The sequence below is a fragment of the Loxodonta africana genome, chromosome 12 (genome assembly GCF_030014295.1).
Source record: "Loxodonta africana isolate mLoxAfr1 chromosome 12, mLoxAfr1.hap2, whole genome shotgun sequence".
Taxonomy (NCBI): Eukaryota; Metazoa; Chordata; class Mammalia; order Proboscidea; family Elephantidae; genus Loxodonta; species Loxodonta africana.
The window spans coordinates 93,178,664-93,199,376 of NC_087353.1; the positions used below are offsets into that span (position 1 = coordinate 93,178,664).

The 20,713-nt window shown below is 50.2% G+C and overlaps 1 protein-coding gene across 1 annotated transcript in view; it reads left to right on the forward strand.

The window, feature by feature from the left end:
- Positions 1 to 20,713, forward strand: part of AMZ1 (archaelysin family metallopeptidase 1) — a 51,182-nt gene that overhangs the window by 22,232 nt on the left and 8,237 nt on the right. The window contains exons 2-6 of the mRNA XM_023555925.2: positions 7,203 to 7,688; positions 10,089 to 10,256; positions 17,120 to 17,248; positions 17,585 to 17,754; positions 18,347 to 18,523. Coding sequence (XP_023411693.2) covers positions 7,385 to 7,688; positions 10,089 to 10,256; positions 17,120 to 17,248; positions 17,585 to 17,754; positions 18,347 to 18,523 — 948 coding nt within the window. The 5' untranslated portion in view covers positions 7,203 to 7,384. The remainder of the gene's footprint in view (positions 1 to 7,202; positions 7,689 to 10,088; positions 10,257 to 17,119; positions 17,249 to 17,584; positions 17,755 to 18,346; positions 18,524 to 20,713) is intronic.

Below are 20,713 nucleotides of genomic sequence, written 5' to 3' on the forward strand. Positions count from 1 at the left end.
GTGGAAGCACCATGTTCGTGCTTGCTCATCGCTGCTCTGGTGGGCGTGACAACAGCTGTCCTGGGGAGGAAACTTGGAGAGGCAACGGGTGGCTCTCAAAACATGGTCCAGGGACCCCTGAGGGGCACCTCGAGGCCCTTGCAGGGAAACCAAGAGGTCAGCACTGTCTTCTCATCCTGCTAAGAGGAGACCTCTGTCTCCACTCTCATTCTCTCTTGAGCATATAGTGGGGTTTTTCAGCAACTACATGATGAGTGGTAGTGCCCATCACTCCGAGGGCTAATGAGGTGTTTTGCAATCTTGTGTTATGTTTCTTCATTTTTTTTTTTAATGGTCAAAAACAGTAAATACGGTTAAATCGTTGCTGTGATTCTGACTCATAGCAACCCTATGTGACTTTACAGCTGCCCTAAAGGGTTTTCTAGGCCATAATCTTTACAGAAGCAGATCACCAGGTCTTTCTTCTGTGGTGCCACTGGGTGGGTTTGAACCACCAACCTCTAGGCTAGTGAAAAACAAAACAAAACAAAACGCAGTGCCTTTGAGTCGATTCCGACTTACAGCGACCCTGTAGGACAGAGTAGAACTGCCCCATAGAGTTTCCAAGGAGCGCCTGGCGGACTCAAACTGCCGACCCTTTGGTTAGCAGCCGTAGCACTTAACCACTACACCACAGGGTTTCCTTTAGGCTAGTAAAAGTCAAGCGCAAACTGTTTGTGCTACCCAGAGAACTTAAGCCATGATCAAAAGACCCTGGGAAACAAGGGTCAAGTTAGGTCACTGCCCACCTATCTCTCAAGGGTCTTCTTGCTCTTATTAGGTGCCATTGAGTCGATTTCGACTCATAGCAACCCCATGTGACAAAGAACCCCATAGGGCTTCCTAGGCTGTAATCTTTACGGGAGCAAATCGCCAGGTCTTTTTCCTACAGAGCCGGTGGGTGGGTTCGAACTTCCAGCCTTTTGGTTAGCAGCTGAGTGCTTAACTGTTGCACTACCAGGGCTCCTTATGGGTGGATATAATCCACATGAACGGAAGTTCTTTGGGACCCTCAGTAGTTATCAGACAATGGGGCTCTGAGACCAAAACATGGAGAAGCACTATGCTGGGCCCTGCCTAGCCATGGTGGGAAACGCGGCCATGTTGCAGGTCCTCAGGCTCACTCAGGTCTGCCCCACCATGTCAACCTTGTCCATTTGCTGGCCTCCTGGGACACTTGCCCTCTGCCAGCCAACACGTGATGTGGTCCTCTCCAAACCTCTGAGATGGGTGTGGGGTTGACCTGGGCGAAATGGGGCGGGCCCTTGAGCTTTTGGTGAAAGAGGGTATTTCTCACTTCCTGAGGCTTTGCCTGGGTTAGGGATGTTTGAAAAGCAGCCCTGGTGGCACAGTGATTAAGTGGCTGCTACTAACTGAAAGGTTAGTGGTTCAAACTCACCATCGGCTTCATGGGAGAAAGACCTGGCTATTTGCTCTCGTAAAGATTTTAGCCTTGGAAACCCTGTGAGGCAGCTCTACTCTGTCCTGCAGGGTCGCTATGAGTTGGAATCCAGTTGACGGGAATGAGTTTGGTTTTGGGGGGGTGTTTGCTGTCAGGGAAGTGCCTGACAAGATCTGTGGGACAGTAAGGGGTGTGGGTGTTGATAGGAAAGATCTTAATGGGGTAGAGGGCCAGTTGAGAGGCACTGCATCAGGGGTCTGGAGACCATGGCTGAGTTCTTGTGAGTTATGTACCCCTATGCTTGTTGCTTCCCCTCTCTGAGCCTCAGTTTCCTCAACTGTAAGATAGGGTAATACTGGTGCCTATGTCTCAGGGTGGTTCAGTGGTAGAATTCTCGCCTTCCATGTGGGAGACCTGGGTTTGATTCCCAGCCAGTGCACTTCATACACAGCCACTACCTGTCTGTCACTGGAGCCTTGCACGCTGCTGTGATGCTGAACAGGCTTCAGTGGCGCTTCCAGACTAAGATGGACTAGGGAGAAAGGGCTGGCAATCTACTTCTAAATATTAGCCAGTGAAAACCCTATGGATCAAAATGGTCCAATCTGCAACTGGTCACGGGGATGGTACAGAACTGGGCAGCATTCCATTCCATTGTGCATGGGGTCACTGTGAGTCGGGGCCAACTCAATGGCAGCTAACAGCCACCACAACACATCTCAAAGTACTAGTAGGGTTCAGACAAGGTGTTAAACCCCAAAGTGCTCTTGGCAGCTTTACAGGATGGTGGGCATGTGGGGGGTGCTGATCAGGGCTGGTCCCAGCAGTGGGCAACGGTGGGTGTTTGTCCATTTCTCACCTCCTCTGGAAATCTGTGACACCGGCTGCTCCGGAGGAATAAATGATAACTTCTCTCAATTACAGAAAGAATAATTCAGAGGCAGTTGCGGCACTGAGGGAACAGCTTCGAGGCAGCTGTCAGCTGCTGCCCTCTCCCCCAAGCTTGGCCAGAACAGAGTTTGTGCATGGAAGGTCTGGGGAGAGCAGAGAGCACACACACGGGTCCTATGAGTAGCATCCAGAACCAAAAATAGGCTGGCGAGAGCTTGCAGGCAGTGCTGCGGGGCTGCAGCCAGGCAGGACCCAGGGGTTGCACACTGCCTGCCTTTCACCTGGTTCTGAGGAAGGTGGGCAGATGGTACCATGCCCATATTACCTGGAAAGAAACCGAGGCACAGGATGTGAGAGGTCAGAGGGCCAAGTTCATGCCGGAGCCCCTGGCACTGGGACTGGGGGTTGGTGGGTCAGGTCAGCTGGGCCCAGACCCGGAGGTTTCCTGGGCAGTTGGGCCACCCCCCTGGGGGCCAGGCACAGAAGGGCCACTAGGAGACCGTTGGGTGAGTGCCCTGAATGCCATCCCTGGCAAGAGAACCAGTGGGGTCAAGGGACAGCAGGGAGGCCAGTGTGGCCAGAATGGAGTAAGGAGCAGGAGAGGACCAGGCGATGAGGTCAGAGAGAGATGGGGCACCTCAGCAGTACTTGGGAGGGAGGCCATTTAAGAACTTTGGCCTTTAGCCTGTACGAGATGGAGAACATGGCCAGCGTTGGGCAGGGGGATGGCATGAGCTGTGTGTGTGCGTTTGTGTGTGCTGTGTGTGTGCATGATTATGTCTGTGTGCGTGCATACGTGTGTGTGCATACGTTCATGCGCATGTATGTGCGTGCTTATGTGTGCATACGTCGTGTGTACATGTGTTTGTGTATGCATGCATGTGTGTGTGCTTATGTGTGCACACATTGTATGTGCGTGTGTGTTTGTGTATGCATGCATGTGTGTGCGTGCTTATGTATGCACACATTGTATGTGTGTGCATGTGTATGTGTGCATGTATGTGCACATGCAGGCATGTGTATGCGTGTGTGTGCGTGCGTGAGTACATGAGTGCTTGTGTGTATGTGTACATGCTTGTGAGCAGGGCTCCAGGGAGCCTGATTTCTCACCAGGCCAGGTCCAGGCATCCTGGGGTATGGAGAGAGGAGTGGTCCCTGGGCTGTGAGTTCCTGGCAGTCAGGCCACCCCCATCTCCCTGGGGGCTGGGCACAGAAGGGCCACTTTGGGACCCTCGAGTGACTGCCCTGAACTCCAGCCCTTGCAAGAGAGCCCGTGATGGAGATAAGCAGGGCTGTGGGGGGCAACTGCACTCTGTAACCACTGCAAGGAGACAGGCTTGCAAGTCTCCCACCTGGGGAGGCGCTCCCCTACCTCCCCGATTTGCAGGGACTCAGCCAAAGGCGGATGGGCTCTCCTCAATGTCCCCTCCTTCTGAGTGCTCCAGGCAGAATCAGGGAGGGTGAGCATGAGTGTCAGGGGTCCACATGTGGGTTCCAGCTGGGGCCATGTGGGGCTCCATGGGGACACAACTTCCCTAGGTGGGGAGTCTTTCCACCTACTCAGAAGTGAGGACGCTCACATAGGCCCAGTCCAACCTCCTGAAGAAAGAGGAAGGAAAAATGTCTCCTGTCCCCAGCTGGGAGAAGGTGCCAGTCCTGAAAGGGCCACCTGGGCTCCACTGGCCCCTCCTCTCCCTTGGGTGCCATCTGCTGTATCTCCTGGAGACCCACTGTCTTGGTTTCATAGTGCTGCTGTAAACAGAAATAGCACAAGCGGGTGGTTTTAATGAACAGAATTTGATTTTCTCATAGTTTAGGAGGCTAGAAGTCTGAATTCAGGGCGCTGGCTCTAGGGGAGAGCTCTGTCTCTGTCAGCTCTGGGGGAAAACCCTTGTCTCAGCTTCTCTAGCTGGCCATCCTTGGAGGTCCTGGGCTTGTAGACTGGTTGGCCTCCATTGTCTTCAGATAGTGTTGGTCTCCCCCTGTGTCTGTCTTCTTCTGTGCCTAATCTACTCCTTTCATATCTCTGAAGTGATTGGTTTATCAGTACACACCGTGTACTGATAAGGCCTCATTAACATAATAAAGAAAACCCTATTCCCAAATGAGATCACATCCACAGGTATCTTGTTGTTGTTAGATGCCTGAGTCCATTTTCCACTCACACGGACCCCACCATGTAACAGAGTACAACTGTCCCATAGGGTTTCCTAGACTGTAATCTTTATGCGAGCAGATTACCAAGTCTTTCTCCCTCCAAGCTGCCGCTGGATGGTTTCAAACTGTCAACCTTTCAGTTAGCAGCCAAGCACTTAACCATTGTGCCACCAGGGCTCCTTTCTACAGGTATGTTGTTACGTGCCATTGAGTTGGTTATAACTCATAGCGACCCCAAGTACAATAGAAGGAAATGCTGCCAGGTCCTGCACAATCCTCAAAATCGTTGCTGTATTTCAGTCCATTGATGCAGTCACTGTGTCAGTCCACCTCGTTGAGGGTCTTCCTCTTTTCCGCTGACCCTGTACTCTGCCAAGCATGATGTCCTTCTCCAGGGACTGATCCCTCCTGACAACATGTACAAAGTATGTAAGACTCAGCCTCGCCATCCTTGCTTCTAAGGAGCATTCTGGCAGCACTTCTTCCAAGACAGATTTGTTCGTTCTTTTGGCAGTCCATAGTATATTCAATATTCTTCGCCAACACCGCGATTCAAAGGCGTCAACTCTTCTTCGATCTTCCTTATTCATTCTCCAGCTTTCACATGCATATGATGTGATTGAAAATACCATGTCTTGGGTCAGGCACACCTTAGTCTTCAGGGTGACATCTTTGCTCTTCAACACTTTGAAGAGGTCCTTTGCAGCAGATTTGCCCAATGCAATGCGTCTTTTGATTTCTTGACTGCTGCTTCCATGGCTGTTGATTGTGGATCCAAGTAAAATGAAATCCTTGACAACTTCAATATTTTCTCCGCTTTTCATGATGTTGTTTATGGGCCCAGTTGTGAGGATTTTTGTTTTCTTTACGTTGGATGTAATCCATACTGAAGGCTGTGGTCTTTGATCTTCATCAGTAAGTGCTTCAAGTCCTCTTCACTTTCAGAAAGCAAGGTTGTGTCATCTGCGTATCGCAGGTTGTTCATGAGTCTTCCTCCAGTCCTGATGCCTCTTCCTTTATATAATCCAGCTTCTTGGATTATTTGCTGAACGTACAGATTGCGTAAGTATGGTGAAAGGATACAACCCCAATGCACACCTTTTCAGATTTTAAACCACGTAGTATCCCCTCGTTCTGTTTGATCGACTGCTTCTTGGTCTTTGTGTATACAGGTTCTGCATGAACACAATTAAGTGTTCTGGAATTCCCATTCTTTACAATGTTATCCATCATTTGCTATGATCAACACAGTTGAATGCCTCTGTGTAGTCAACAAAACATAAGTGAACATCTTCTTGGTATTCTCTGCTTTCAACCAAGATCCATCTGACATTAGCAATGATATCCCTTGTTCCATGTCATTTTCTGAATCTGGCTTAAATTTCTGACAGGTTCCCTGTCAATGTACTGCTGCAACCGTTTTTAAATTATCTTCAGTAAAATTTTACTTGCATGTGATATTAATGATATCTTTCAATAATTTCTGCATTCTGTTGAATCACTTTTCTTTGAAATGGGCACAAATATGAATCACTTCCAGTTGGTTGTCTAGGTAGGATCTTTCAAATTTCTTGGCATAGATAAGTGAGCACTTCCAGTGCTGCATCTGTTCGTTGAAAGATCTCAGTTGGTAATCCGTCAGTTTCTGGAGCCTCGTTTTTCACCATTTCCTTCAGTGCAGCTTGGACGTCTTCCTTCGGTACCATTGGTTCTTGATCCTATGCCATATGGCTGAATGCCAACCAGTTCTTTTTGGTACAGTAACTCTGGGATTCCTTCTATCTTTTGATGCTTCCTGCATTGTTGAGTATTTTGCCCATAGAATTCTCCAATATTGCAACTGGAGGCTTGTATTTTTTCTTCGGTTCTTTCAGCTTGAGAAATGCCAAGCATGTTTTTCCCTGTTGGTTTTCCAACTCCAGGTCTTTGCAGATTTCATCATAATACTTTAATTTGTCTTCTCAAGCCACCCTTTGAAATCCATCCAGCTTTTTAACTTTATCATTGCTTCCTTTTGCTTTAGCTACTCTATGTTCAAGAGCAAGTTTCAGAGTCTCTTCTGACACCCATTTTGGTCTTTTCTTCCTTTCCTGTCTTTTTAATGACCTTTTGCTATCTTCATGTATGATCTCCTTGATGTCATTCCACACAACTCATCTGGTCTTAGGTCATTAGTGTTCAATCCATCAAATCTGTTCTTGAGATGATCTCTAATTTCAGGTGGAATATATTCAAGGTCGTACTTTGGTTCTCATGGACTTGTTTTAATTTTCTTCAGATTCAAATTGAGCTTTGTGCTGACTGATCATATTGAGCTTCTCCATTGTCTCTTTCCACAGATGCAGCCAATTTGACTCCTGTGTATTCCATCTGGTGAGGTCCATGTGTATAGTTGCCGTTCATGTTGTCGAAAAGAGGCGTTTCCAGTGAATAAGTCGTTGGGTCTTACAGAATTCTATCATGCAATCTTGAGTGTTGTTTCTATCACTAAGGCTATATTTTCCAACTACTGATCCTTCTTCTAGATATAGGGGTTATGATTTTCAACACATATTTTTGGGGGGCGCAATTCAATCCCTGACACCCAGCAAGTCCCAGGGATCTGCCCTCCACGTAGTGTCTCCCGCAGGCCTGGGCAGAGATAGCTGTGACGCTGACAGTGACAAAGGTGACGGTGATGTCTCTGTGTGTCCCTCCCCTTCCCCTGCTGCAGGGTGCTGATGGGCCTTGGGGGTGTTTATGTCCACCCCTCGCTGACGACGTGACGAAGTCTAGCTGCACGGGCCCACCACCCAGTCTCCATCTGCAGGGAGCAGCCCAAAGGAAGGTTCTGGGAGACACTGTAGCTGTGCCCTGGGTGGCTCATGGGCAGCACGGGGGCTCCCGGGAGTGGTCATGCTACAGTGTAGGCCTGCCCAGGAGTTCAGCTTCGGCCCCCGTGCACTGAAGGATGCCCTGGTGTCCACCGATGCAGCCTTGCGGCAGCTCTATGCCACAGCCTTCTCCCCAGCAGAGCGGCTCTTCCTCGCTGAAGCCTACAACCCCCAGGGGACAATCTTCTGCTCCCTGCAGATCCGCACAGCCTCTGACTGGCTCCTGAGCCGCCCGGAGGCCCCCGAGGACTTCCAGGCCTTCTACCAGTCCCTGCTGCACCGGAAGCAGAGCCCAGGCCGGAAACACATCTACCTACAGCCCATAGGTACCAGGTGGGGCTGGGGCAGCGAAGCCCACTTCCCGCAGGGGCAGCCAGTGGGCAATGAGCTGAGAGGGGGCATCCTGGAGCCGCAGGACCCAGCCGGAGAGGGTGAGGGTCTCCATACAGTACAAGGCGGGGGCAGGGGCTATGCATGGGATCCACAGGACTGACATGGGGGAAGGCAGCTCTGGCCGTGTCTGAGATCGGGGACCAGTGACAGGGAGGCGTTGCAAGGCTCTAAGCGCTCCGCTCACCCCATTTCTGACTCTGTGTATTGAAATCCAGGCCTGGAATTGGTTACAGTGGCAGTGTCAGGCACAGATGCTGCCTATCCAGGTGTGCTCCCTTACAGCCACCACCCATGGGTGGTGTGCTTGATCCCTTCCTCTGCGGGGTGCTGGGGTTGGGACCAGCCCATTTTACACTTGAGGAAACCAAGGCTCAGAGCACTGGCTTGACCTGACATGGAGAGGTAGAGGCAGAATTTGAATGCAGGTCTCTTTGACCCTGAGGTTCACTGCAAGAGACTGGGCCTGGCCTAGAGGGGTCCCAGCATGGTCACTGATCCCCCAAGGCAGTGGGGACCCAGGCTTGAGAGGCTCTGCCCAGACGGAGGGGCCAAGACAGCAGGTACCTGCCTTCGGAAGGGAGCAGCTCAGCCAGGTTCGTGAAGCCTGCTGGCCAGGTGCTGGAGAGGACAAGGGCTGTGCTTTGGTACACCCGGGGTGGGTGGTGCAAGCCTGGCAGAAAGGGCCATGGGGGGTCTGCAGCACTTGGCTCTGGAGAGGCTCAACTTCTGCCTGAGAGATGCTCCAGAAAGTTCCCTCTCAGGCCAGTGGCCCAGATGGCAGGGCAGGGCTGGGTTCTGGCTGCCATGCTCCTCAGTGGGCACTCCTCAGTCCCCCAACCCCAGGCATATCCTACCCCTGGAGCCCAAGTCCTGCGGCCCCCCCGCTCCTCCCCCTTCCACCCCACATCTAGCCTGCAGCCTCTGCAGACCCTGCCTCCTAGGAGCTCCCGGATCCCCACTGCTCTGCATTCCCCCACTGGCCACACAGCACTGTGCTGGTGTCTCAGACTCACACGTGCAGGCCCTTGGGCCTAGGGTTAAAATGCAGGTTCTGGAGGTCTAGGGTGGGGCCTGGGAGTCTGCATTCTAACCCACTCCCACATGCTGCTGGCCAGGGGTCCTTTGTCCACCCTTGGTCAGGCTGTCACCCTGACCAATTCTGGGCTGGTTGTGTTGGGGACCTCACCGGCCCCTCATAGCTCTGGGAAGGCCTTGCTTGCTGCCCAGTCTCGTCCTGTACCACCTCGATGTCATTCTCTGCTCCAGCCAGATTGGCTTTGGTCAGTGATGAAACCCGGCATGCTGTCTCCAATCTGCTGGCTCCTGCCACCGCCTATATCACTTGCCCTTACCTGAAGGAGTCCCTGGGTGGTGCATATGATTAAGTACTTGGCTACTAACTGAAAGGTTGGCGGTTCGAATACACCCAGAGGCACCTCAGAAGAAAGGACTGGCAGTCTACTTCTGAAAAATCAGTCATTGAAAACTCTATGGAGCTTAGTTCTACTTTGACATACAAGGGATTGCCATGAGTTGGAATGAACTTGACAGCAACTGGTTTACCACAATTAAAAAAACACAAAGATGAAAAATGGAAGACTGGATTTGTATCTACCTCACCCTCTGTGGTTTGCCAACTCTTGTAGTCAAACCTGGTCCTCACCTGGTCAGCTCGAATGTTTGTAGACTTCACCTATAAGTCTCTACCTCAGGGGACTCGTGGGCATTGGATGAGTCACCAACCATTCCCCTGAACACTTTGTCTCTCAGACCAGTCGTCACATCTGATTGTACACGTGGTCCCCTACTTATGATGGTGTTCCGTTCTGATGACACTATCATAGGTCGGTTCCGACATAAGTTGAATACTGCATTATTTTTAGTTTTCATTGTTATTGCCTTTTATTGTCAGTGTCTGTATAAATCTGATCTTTGTCTTTGGGAGTTGGAAACATTCCATATAAACTTAGAGATATGATGATACCAGCAAATTAAGTACTGCCACATTGTATGTAGTACATATTACTAACAGTAAGGTGTATTAAAACAACACAAAATGGATGGTCGTAAAGGTAGTTGGTCAAAACTTGAATATGTCATTAAGCTGGGACTTCCTGTAGTTACTCGTTCCTTCATCTGGGTGTGGACTTCTCTCTTTCCTCCCTTTTTGCCCTTATAAGAAGAGGTTTGCTGATGTTTCTTTCCTGGAGGGCAGGCCCACGTTGGCCTTGTTCTCTCAGCTGGCCTCCTGGGGGAGGATCCTGGGCAGGCAGTGGGCTCTGTGGGTGGGTGATGGTGGGCACAGCAGACCAACGGAGCTGCTCTGCCCACAGATCTGAGTGAGGGGCCGGTGGGATGCCCACTGCTGGACAGTGTGCGGAGCTGCACCGAGGCCTTCTTCCTGGGCCTGAGGGTCAAGTGCCTCCCCTTGGTGGCGGCCACGTCCATCCACTGCTCCTCACGCCCCAGGAGGGACTCAGACCGGCTCCAGTTCCACACAGGTGGGTGAGTCAAGGCTACTGTTCAGGGGAAGGCAGGATGGGTCTCCCTCACTTAGAAAGAGTCTCTCTCCAGAAGGCCAAAGGTGAGAAGGAGGAACTCAGGAGGGTTGTCTTAGTCTAGGTTCTCTAGAGGAGGAAAACCAGTAAGATATGCGTGCGTGCGTGCGTGCTTGTGTGGAGAGAGAGGGAGGGAGGAAGGGAGATATTTACTTCAAGGAAATGGCTCAAGCAATTCTGGGGGCTGGCAAGTCTCAAATCTACAGGTCAGGTGGCAGACTGGAAACTTCTGCAGACTTACGTCCCAGGAACTGGAGGTCAGGCAAGGAGAAAAGTGCAGGGTAAAGAGAGAGGGAGCTTTCCAGAACATCCAATTATATACTGGAGGCAGGCCACACCCCCAGGGAAACTCCCTTTCAACTGATTGGCTGCTCACAGATCACATCATGGAAGATGATTACATTATATTACATTATAGAGGAGCACCCAGTCCAGTGTCTGCCAAACCACTGAGAATCACAGCCCAGCCGAGTGGACACATAACATTGACCATCACAAGATTGCATACTTTTTCTTGGGGAAGGGGAAACATTTATTTCCCAACCTTTTGAAAAGAAAGACTACCGAAACAAGGAGCCCTTTCTCTCCCAGAATAGTGGTGACTTGACCATGGAGCCCACTGTCCACTAGAAAACTCTGAGCAGGCAGAGCAGGTGAAGTGAGCCCTTTTAAGGACACTCAGCATCTGTCCAGGCTTTTGTCCTTGCAAAGCACTCTAGATGTGTCTAGAACACCTAGCCCACAATTCCTGGGGGTTAGTGGCAGCTGAAGAAGTGAGGCTGGGATGAAGCAGAGATTAACTAGAGGATCTCAGACATACAGAAGAACCAGAGACATATTTAAGGAGGTCCCTAAGAAGGGCCCGAGGCTGTATCTGTGTGTGATCGATGCTGGATCTGGAATGAGTAGAGTGATTTATCAGCTCTAGGAAATTCTCAGCCATTGTCTCTTCATTTAGTGCCTCTGCTCCATTCTCTTTCTCCCCTCCTGGGACCCCAGCTGGGTGTATATTAATCCTTCTTACTCTCTGTTCTCGATCTCCTTCTCCTCCTCTCTCTCTGTATTTTTCACGTTTTTTACCATTCATGCTTTATTCTCATCTTTCAGTTTACTAATTCTCTCTTTAACTGTAGCTAATACTGTTAGGAGCCCTGGTGGTACAACAGTTCAGTGCTCAGCTGCTAACCAAAAGTTGCCAGTTCAAATCCACCCAGAAGCTCCACAGAAGAAAGACTTGGTGATCTGCTCTTGTAAAGATGACAGCCTAGAAAACCCTGTGAGGCAGTTCTGTTGTGTCACAAGGGGTCGCTATGAGTCAAAAATTGACTTGACGGCACCTAACAACAACAACAATGTGGTATTAAGCCCATATATTGAGTTCCTGATTTCAGTTATCATGTTTTTCAGCTCTACAGTTCCCAGTGGATTCCCTTACAAATTAACAGCATCACTTTTTATAGTTTTCAATTCCCTGCTAAAAATTTCAAGCTCAACATTTAAGTCCATGAATATAGTTGCTTTACCATGTCTATATCTGATGATTTCACTCTTTAAAGTGCCCGTGTGGCTATTTTGTTGTTTCAGCTAATTCTATCTCAGTTATCTGGTCTCATTGTGTGTCTTGTTATTTTTTATCAGTAGCTGGACATTTTCTTTGAAGAATCAGTTAAAGTTTTGAAAGGACTTTGTGGCCTTTCAGAAGAAAGATATTACCTTTCTCCAGAGGGAAAATATCTTTCCCTCTGATGGGTACCTTAGGGCATTGCCAGTCTGGGATGAAGACATGAAGCTTCTCTGGGTCTCTCTAGTGACCTGCGGGAATACAGCCTGCATCCCTCCCAGGGTGCCCAGTTCTTTGGGGTAGCAGCCAGAGTAGGGGGTGTGTCTTTAGGGCCACCCTGCCTCGTCCGTCTCAGAAACAGCTCAGGTTTGCCTTTTTGAGCTCTAACATTCTTCCTGTTTCTATTTGCTTGTTAGGTCTTAAAAAAGTCAGGTTTAATAAGGTATAATTTACATATGGTAAAATTGATCCTTTTTAGTGTACAGTTCTATGAGTTTTGATAAATGCATATAGTCACGTAGCTACCACCATAACTAAGACATAGAACAATGCCACCATGCCCAAAGATTTCCTCAGTGTCCCTAGAGGTTTTAAGAAATTGTTCTTTGTTTTTCTCTTGGTTTGTCTGATTATCCTTCACAGGAGGGTTGGTCTAAATTCCCTAGTGTGCCATTACAGGAAGCAGCCAGCACTGAGTTTTCAGGGTTGATAGGCACTACCTGGCCAGGGTGGGGTGTCATCCAGATGGTGGCATGTTCCTTTTCTATGTCCCTGTCTTCAGGTTTGGTCACTCTGAGAACCAGCCTGCACCTGAGGCAGAACCTTAGCCTGCAGGCTCCCCCAGCCCTCCCTGAGGGTTGGAGTGGGGCACAGGGAGCTGTGTGGCCCTCTGGGTATTTAGCCTCAAAAGCAGGGCCTGAGATTCCTGCTTCTCAGAGGGCTGAGCTCCCAACCCCTTCACCCTCTCCTACATTCCACTTGAGGTGCCATCACACCTGTTATTGCTTCTATCTGACTGGTGTCCCTGGGAGACAAGGGGGAAATCAAGTCTTCATCCTACCCACTCCAACTGTACTTTGGAGATCTCCAGCACTGAGTTGCATAAAAGCTTCATGCCTGTGCTTTTGATATAGTTAAAACAACTTAGGAAGTTTCAAAAGGCAGATAGAACCCAGAAGTTAAGCTAGGTTAAATTCTTGTGGTCAGATTGATTTAGACCGTCATCATCATCATCACCATAACATCATCATCACCACCATCATTATCATCACCATCAACATCATCATCACCACTATCACCGCCATCCTGCTCCTCCTCACCATCAACATCATCGTCATCACTACCACCATTACCACCACCACCATCATCACTACCACCATTACCACCACCATCACCATCATCACCATCATCATCATCATCACTACCACCATCATCATCATCATCACTACCACCATCACCACCACCATCATCACCATCATCATCATCACTACCACCATTACCACCATCATCACCATCATCACCACCACTATCATCACCATCATCATCATCATCATCACTGCCACCATTACCACCACCATCACCACCATCATCATCATCACTACCACCATTACCACCATCATCACCATCATCACCACCACTATCATCACCATCATCATCACTATCACCATTACTACCACCATCACCACCACCATCATCATCATCACTACCACCATCATCACCACCACCATCATCACCATCATCACCATCATCACTACCACCATCAACACCTTCATCATCACCTTAACAGTGAAAATTGCTTGGCCTCTCCTCCATAATCTCAGCCACTCATTCCCAAGGTCACAACCTAGACCTATGCTGTCCAGGACAGTAGCCACTGGCCACATGTGGCTGTTGAGCACGTAAAATGTGGCTGATCCAAAGTGAGACGTGCAGTAGTGAAAAATACACACCAGATTTTGGAAACTTAGTATGAAAAACAGAATGTAAAAAAATCCCACCAATACTTTTAAAATATTAGCTACATGTTAAATTGGTTTAAATAAAATTATTGTCAAAACCAATCTCACCTGTTTCTTTTTACTTTTTTAAATTGTGGCTACCAGAAAATTTAAACTCACATCTGTGGCTTATCTTCTGTTTCTATTGGACAGTGCTGCGCTTGACCTCATCATTACGAACAATTGTATCATCTCCGTCATCAGGAATTTAAGCTCCTGCTCTAGAAGCACCTCTTCCAGTATTTCCAGCTCACTCTCTGTAGTACCCTGACTCTAACTATTCTTTGATTCCACCAGGGAGAACCCATTAATCCTATCACCTTCTCACTGTCCCTTATTCACCTCTGTCGTCGCTTCCGGCCTTACCAGACTTTGATTTCATGGTCCATCATAATAATCGCTCCCTTCATGTACACTCAACTCCCTTGCCCTCCTCTTCCTTCACAGTACATACCTGGTTAAATCCAACTTCCTCTCTACCCACGCAGCTCGAATACAACAGGAACAACTTGATGCATGACCATGAACCCAAGGGGGCCATTTATGGTGCCGGAACCCATTTCCACCTTCTCCTCTCTCCTCCAACCACCACCACCTCCTCCCTCTTTTCAGATGATAACTGCAATAGATTGAATTGTGTCCCCTAAAAAGATATGTTCAAGTCCTAACTCCAGGACCTGTGAACATGACCTTGCTTGAAATATGACGTTGTTTGAAGATATTATCGGTTAACATGAGGTCATACTGGAGTAGGGTGGGTCCTAATCCAATCTGAGTGTGTCCTTATATAAAGAGAAGAGACATAGACACACAGAGGGAAGGTGGCCATGTGATGACAGAGGTAGAGATTGGAGTGATGGCACCGTAAGCCAAGGAATGCCAGGAATCACCAGTAACCACCAGAAGCTGGAAAAGGCAAGTAAGGCTCTTCCCCTAGAGTCTTCCGAGGGAACATAGATCTGCTGACACCTCGATTTCAGACTTCTGGCTTCGAAAACTGGGAGACAATAAGTTTCTCTTGATTAAAGACACCCAGTTTGTGGTCCCTTTTGTTATGGCAGCTTCAGGAAACTAATACTCTTGTTTATTTTCCGTCTTCTAGGGGCCACCCACATTCCTTGGCTCATGGTCTCTTCCTCCATCTTCAAAGCCAGCAGTGGAACATCTTCACATCTCCCTCTGACCCTCTGCTTCCATCTTTACATCCCCTTTTCTGTTCTGACCCTCCTGCTCCCTCTTACAGCGACCCTTAGGATTTCACTGGGCCCACATGGACAGTCCAGGATCATCTCCCATCTCAAAATCTTTAACTGAACCATACCTGCAAAGTCCTTTTAACCATGGGAGGTACCATAGTCACAGTTTGGGGACTAGGACAGGGACGTGTTTGGGGCCATGATCCCCAACAGGCGCCAGTCCTGTGTGGCTGTGTCAGTACCTCCCCGTGAACACCGCCTTGTTGGCCCAGCTGCCTTTTCAGTGTCTACGCTCAGATGCCAATGGGCATCTCAGACTAAACATCCAGACCTCATTCCCCTTTCCCACACCTGTCCTTCCACTGTTGTCTCTACCTCCATCCTCCCACATTTCTGTGTGTCGTTTTTAAAAATAATTTATTTCATTTTTTGTTGTTGAAAATAGACACAGCAGAACATATACCAATTCAACAATTTCTACGTGTACAGTTCAGTGACACTGATTACATTCTTCAAGTTGTGCAACCACTCTCACCCTCCTTTTCTGAATTGTTCCTCTTCCATTAACATAAACTCACTGTCCCTTAAGCTTCCTATCTAACCTTTCGAGTTGCTATTGTCAATTTGATCCCATAAGATAGCTCTTCAGAAAAGCATGATGCTCAAGGCAGGTATTCTTTCCTAGTTAGGCTAAACTATTTTTTGCTTTAAAGAAGACTTCAGGGGATATTTTTGGCTTAAGGTTTTAGAGATTATCTCAGGGCAATAGTTTACGGTGTTCACCTACCCTCCATGGCTCCAGAAAGTCTGGATTACATGAGATGTGTGTTGTCTTTGGCCCCTCTCTTCCACATGGCACGTCCAACGCACCAGCAAATTCTATTGGCTCTGTCCTCCAAATTGGGTCACTTTTTATCCTCTTCATTGCTGCCACCAGGACCCAGTCAGCACATTTCTCACCTGGCCTATTACAGTGGTCTCCCTCAGACCTCCACATGCACCTTCCGGTCTGTTTTCAGCACAGTAGGAGCGATAAACCCAGGCCGGTGCAGGACACTGGCTCAGAGGAGGCCCCCTCAGCACCCCCAACCTCACGTCTGCCTCCTCTGCCCCTCACTCACCCTCCTGATGTGCTGAACCTGTGCTGCACGTCCTCGTTCAAGTGTGACTTTCTCAGGAGGCCGTCCAGACGACCTTCCTTAAAAGGACAACCCAGACCCTCTTCTGCCTGCAATTCCCTTCTCCCTCCTTTGTGTTTCTCCATCAGGTTGATCATCCCCTGGCATCCTGCATGTTTTACTTGTGTCCTCTCTCCCTCCCAACTACAAGCTCATGAAGGCTCTGGCTTGTCTGTCTCGTTCACTGCTATAACCCAGCCTGTAGAAGTGTGCCTGGTATGCTGAAGGTGCTCAATAAATGTTTGTTGGTGTGTGGATGGTACTTAATAAATGTTTGTTGGCAGGCTGAAGATGCTCAATAAGTGTTTGTTGGGCACATGAAAGGTGTTCAACAAGTGTTTGTTGGCCTGCTGAAGGTGCCCCACAAGTGTTTGTTGGGACTGCTCAAAGTACTCAAGTGTTTATTGAATGAGGTAACCGATGGACTGTGGCAGGCGTGGTGTTGAGAGTGTTCTGCTCTTTGTCTCAGTGCATCCTCACAACAGCCTTCTGGGAGAGGAATTATTAGCATCTTTCCCATGTAAAGTTGAGGAAACTGAGACCCCAGGAAGTTACACACCTGCCCAAATTCTTGCTGGCCTGATTCAAAGCACAGGCACTTGCTCTACCTGGTACAGCTTTCCGCTGAGTTCTCTGCCTCTGACTAAAGGTCTCTGGCAGAATGTCACCGTCACTGGCTTGGGTCTGACGTTGAGGAGGGGTGGTCTGGGTGGAGAAAGAGGGAATTTGCAGAGTGGGCCTGCCCAGAGCGCAAGGAGCTAGGAAGTCAGCTGACGTTAATGGTTGCTGTGGTGGGGAGGCTGGCGTGCCTGCAGCGGAGGCCAGAGCCGGGGCTGGAAGCTGGCCCCAGTCTCCCCTGACTCTGTGCCCTCAGACGGCGTACTCTCCTTCCTGAAGAGCCACAAGCCAGACGACGCGCTCTGCGTGCTGGGCCTCACGCTGTCGGACCTGTACCCCCGTGAGAGCTGGAGCTTCACCTTTAGCAAGTTCCTCCCCGGGCACGGTGAGCTGGTGCAGCCCTGCCTGGGAGAGTGCCCACCTGGCCCCCCGGGCCCGGGCTTGTGGGGACCCTATGCCCCCTTCAGTCATGCGTGAGGAGAGGTCACCCCTCATCACTCCCACTCCACACTCCGCTCCAGCGGAAGCTGATGTGCATATGAGAACAGCCTCTCTGAATGGCAGGCCCCACATTCCAGCTCCTTCTGGGCAATGGCTGTTCCCCAGGGGGGCAGAGCAGGCCTGGGAGTCTGTGCCTGGGCTGCCTCCACAGGGCATGATGGCCAGGCAGAGAGGAAGGGACGGCTTTGACCTTGGCCCCCTTCCCTCTGCCTCTCCCCAGAGGTGGGTGTCTGCAGCTTTGCCCGGTTCTCAGGGGAGTTCCTGCAGCCGGAGCCTGGTTCCTCTGACCCTGTCCCAGCGGAGGTGGCTGTGGGGGACCCCAAAGCCCCTGTGCAGGAGAGGGGCCGGACACAGAGCTTCAGCACCCTGGGGATGGTCCAGTGCTGCAAGGTGAGCGTGGCTGGGCCTCAGTGGGTGGGGCAGAGTGGAGGCTGCTTTGCAGACCATAATTAGAGAAGTTGGGGGGCAGGAGTGGGGCGAGAGGGCTGAGCTCAGGGAAGTTACTAAGGACGTAGAGTCAGATGGAGGAAGGAGCTGGTACCCATGTGCCCTCTGTACCAGGCCGGTCACAGCCTCATTCCACCCATCCTCTCCACAAGGAGGGCGCCCCCTCCTTCTACTAGTGGGGACACCGAGGCACAGGGACGCCAAGTCATTTGCCCAAGGTCACGGAGCTGTTGAGTGGCAGAGCTGGGGTCTGAACCCGCATGTGTCTGATCCCAAAGCCCCCACCCTGCGTGGCTTCCCAGAGTGGACCACGTGGCTCACTTGCCTGCCCAGAATGAGCCTCAGGGGTGGCCAGCAGTGTAAGCGACATTGTCATTGGTTCCCTGGGGGCTGGGCTGGGGGTGGCACCCTGATCACTCCTGACTACCTGGACCCTCAGCTTGGGGGCTGTTCATCTTCCGGGCTGCAGGTGTCTCAGGGGTGGACTACATGGTCTAGGGTCAAGGCTGCAAGGGCTGTGGTGGTCTCTTCGCAGGTCACGTGTCACGAGCTGTGCCACCTCCTGGGCCTGGGGAGCTGCCGCTGGCTGGGCTGCGTCATGCAGGGTGCGCTCAGCCTGGATGAGGCCCTGGGGCGGCCCCCTGACCTCTGCCCCATCTGCTTACGGAAGCTGCAGCACCTCCTGGGCTTCCGGCTCCTGGACAGGTACAAGGTGAGTTGACAGGTACCAGGTGAGTCGACAGGTACAAGGTGAGCTCACAGGTACTAGGTGAGTCAATAGGTACCAACCAGGTGAGTTGCTTTGCTCTGGCTGCAGGGATGGTGGGCAGGGTGGGGAGTACTCCTGAGCCCTGGCCTGTCCATGCTCACTGTGAGCAGAGAAACAGAGGGAAACGAATGTGCCTCCTCTGTAAACTGTTGAGTCCTGGTGGTGTGGAGCCCCAGTGGAGTTAAAAGACTGGGACGACGTGGGGAGTCTTCACCCTCAGCAATCACGATTCTTATAGCTAAAGATCCCAACTTCCAGCCTGTCTTAGCCTGGGTTCTCCAGAGGAGAAAAACCAGTGACACGTATATATAAATACAGAGAGATTTACTTCAAGGAAATGGCTCTTACGATTGCAGGGGGCTGGTAAGTCCCAAATCCATAGGTCAGGTGGCAGGCTGGAGGCCTCTGCTGGCTCATGGGGTTGCAGTGGCTGGCAGATCCAAAATCTGCAGGTCAGACAGCAGGCCAGAGACTTCTGCTTGCTTACGTCCCAGGAACCAGAGGTCAGGTGATAGCAAGAGTGCAGGGTTGGGAGAGAAAGCAAGCTTTGTCAGAACAGCCATTTATATACCGGAGGCAGATCACAGACCCAAGGAAACTCTCTTTTGAACTCATTGGCTGATTGCATCAGATCACATCATGGAAGGTAATTACATTATATTACATTACGGAGGAGCACCCAGTCCAGTGTCTGCCAAACCACTGAGAATCACAGCCTAGCCAATTGACACATAGCATTAATGATTATACAGCCCCATCTGCCCTTAATCCAGACAGGATGGTGGCCTCCAAGGAGCAGGGAGGGACTAGAAGCAGGGAGAAGTGAGTTCCTGAAATAGGAAGCACTTGGTGCTCATCAGCTTCCTGCTGAGCTGGCCCGGGTCCAGGGTCTTTGTTTGCAGTTGGCCATCCTGCGTGGTCACTTAGTGCCCTCAGCGCAATGAATTGGCACATAACCTGCTTGTACTCAAGAGCACGGAAATCCTTTGCATGGTCGACCAGGCAGCCAGGAAGGGAAAGCTAGGGTCCCTTCAAGCCCCAAAGCTCTTCACTCACACCAAGCCCACCAGGTCCTTTGTGGGTAGAGCCCCCCGCATCAGGTCCTGGGAGCTCCTGTGTGTCATGTTGGACAGTTGCCTTTTGGAACTTGGTCAGCACTAGGGGAAAATGGGCCCTCTTCATACCCTCTGGAGTCCCTCAGTGAATGCGCTTGGCTGCTAACCCAAAGGCTGGAGGTTCGAGTCCACCCAGAGTTACCTTGGAAGAAAGGCCTGGTGATCTACTTCCAAAAAATCAGCCACTGAGAACCCCGTGGAGCACAGTTCTATTCTGATATGGGGGCGCCAGGAGTTGGAATCCACTCCACCATGGCAGCTGGTTTTATGGTTACTGTAGATCATGGACTTCAGTTAGCGATAATGTGTCCGTATTGGTTCCTCAAATGTAACAAATGTGTCAGGGATGCAAGACATTAATAATAGGAGAAACTGTGCAGGGGGAGAGAGGACATATGGGAACTCTGTACTTTCTGCATAATTTTTCTGTAAACCTAAAACTGTTTTAAGGAGCCTTGGAGGTGCAATGGTTAAGTGCCCAGCTGCTAACCAACAGGTCTGCTGTTCAAACCCACCCAGCAGCTCTGTGGGAGAAAAGACTTGGCGATCTGTTCCTGTAAAGATTACAGCCTAGGAAACCCTACGGGCAGTTCTACTTTGTCATATCCATGGCACACAGCAACAAGAACAAAACTACTCTAAAAAAAAAAAAAAAAAAAGTCCATTAAATGTAAAATCACAATAATGGCCAGTATTTACTTCTGCACTTGTATTTACTCATGCCGACTCTCACATTGTAAGAGCAACTGCATCGGTCTTCAGCATCCCAGCTTGCTTTCTTTCCCCACGGCTTTCACTGATACACGGATCCCTGCTGCCCAGGAGAGCAGGAGACTCACGTTAGACAAACAGGTGTTTGTGTCTTGCTACAACAGAGCCTCTTGGGGCTGAGCAGTGTGGCAATGCTGCCCTCTACTGTCTGCATGGGGAATTACCTGGCTGGGGGCAGTGGCACCAGTTGGCAGTTGGAGGAGCTGGGTCACCATGCCCACTGTGCAGAAAGAACAAACTTATTGAC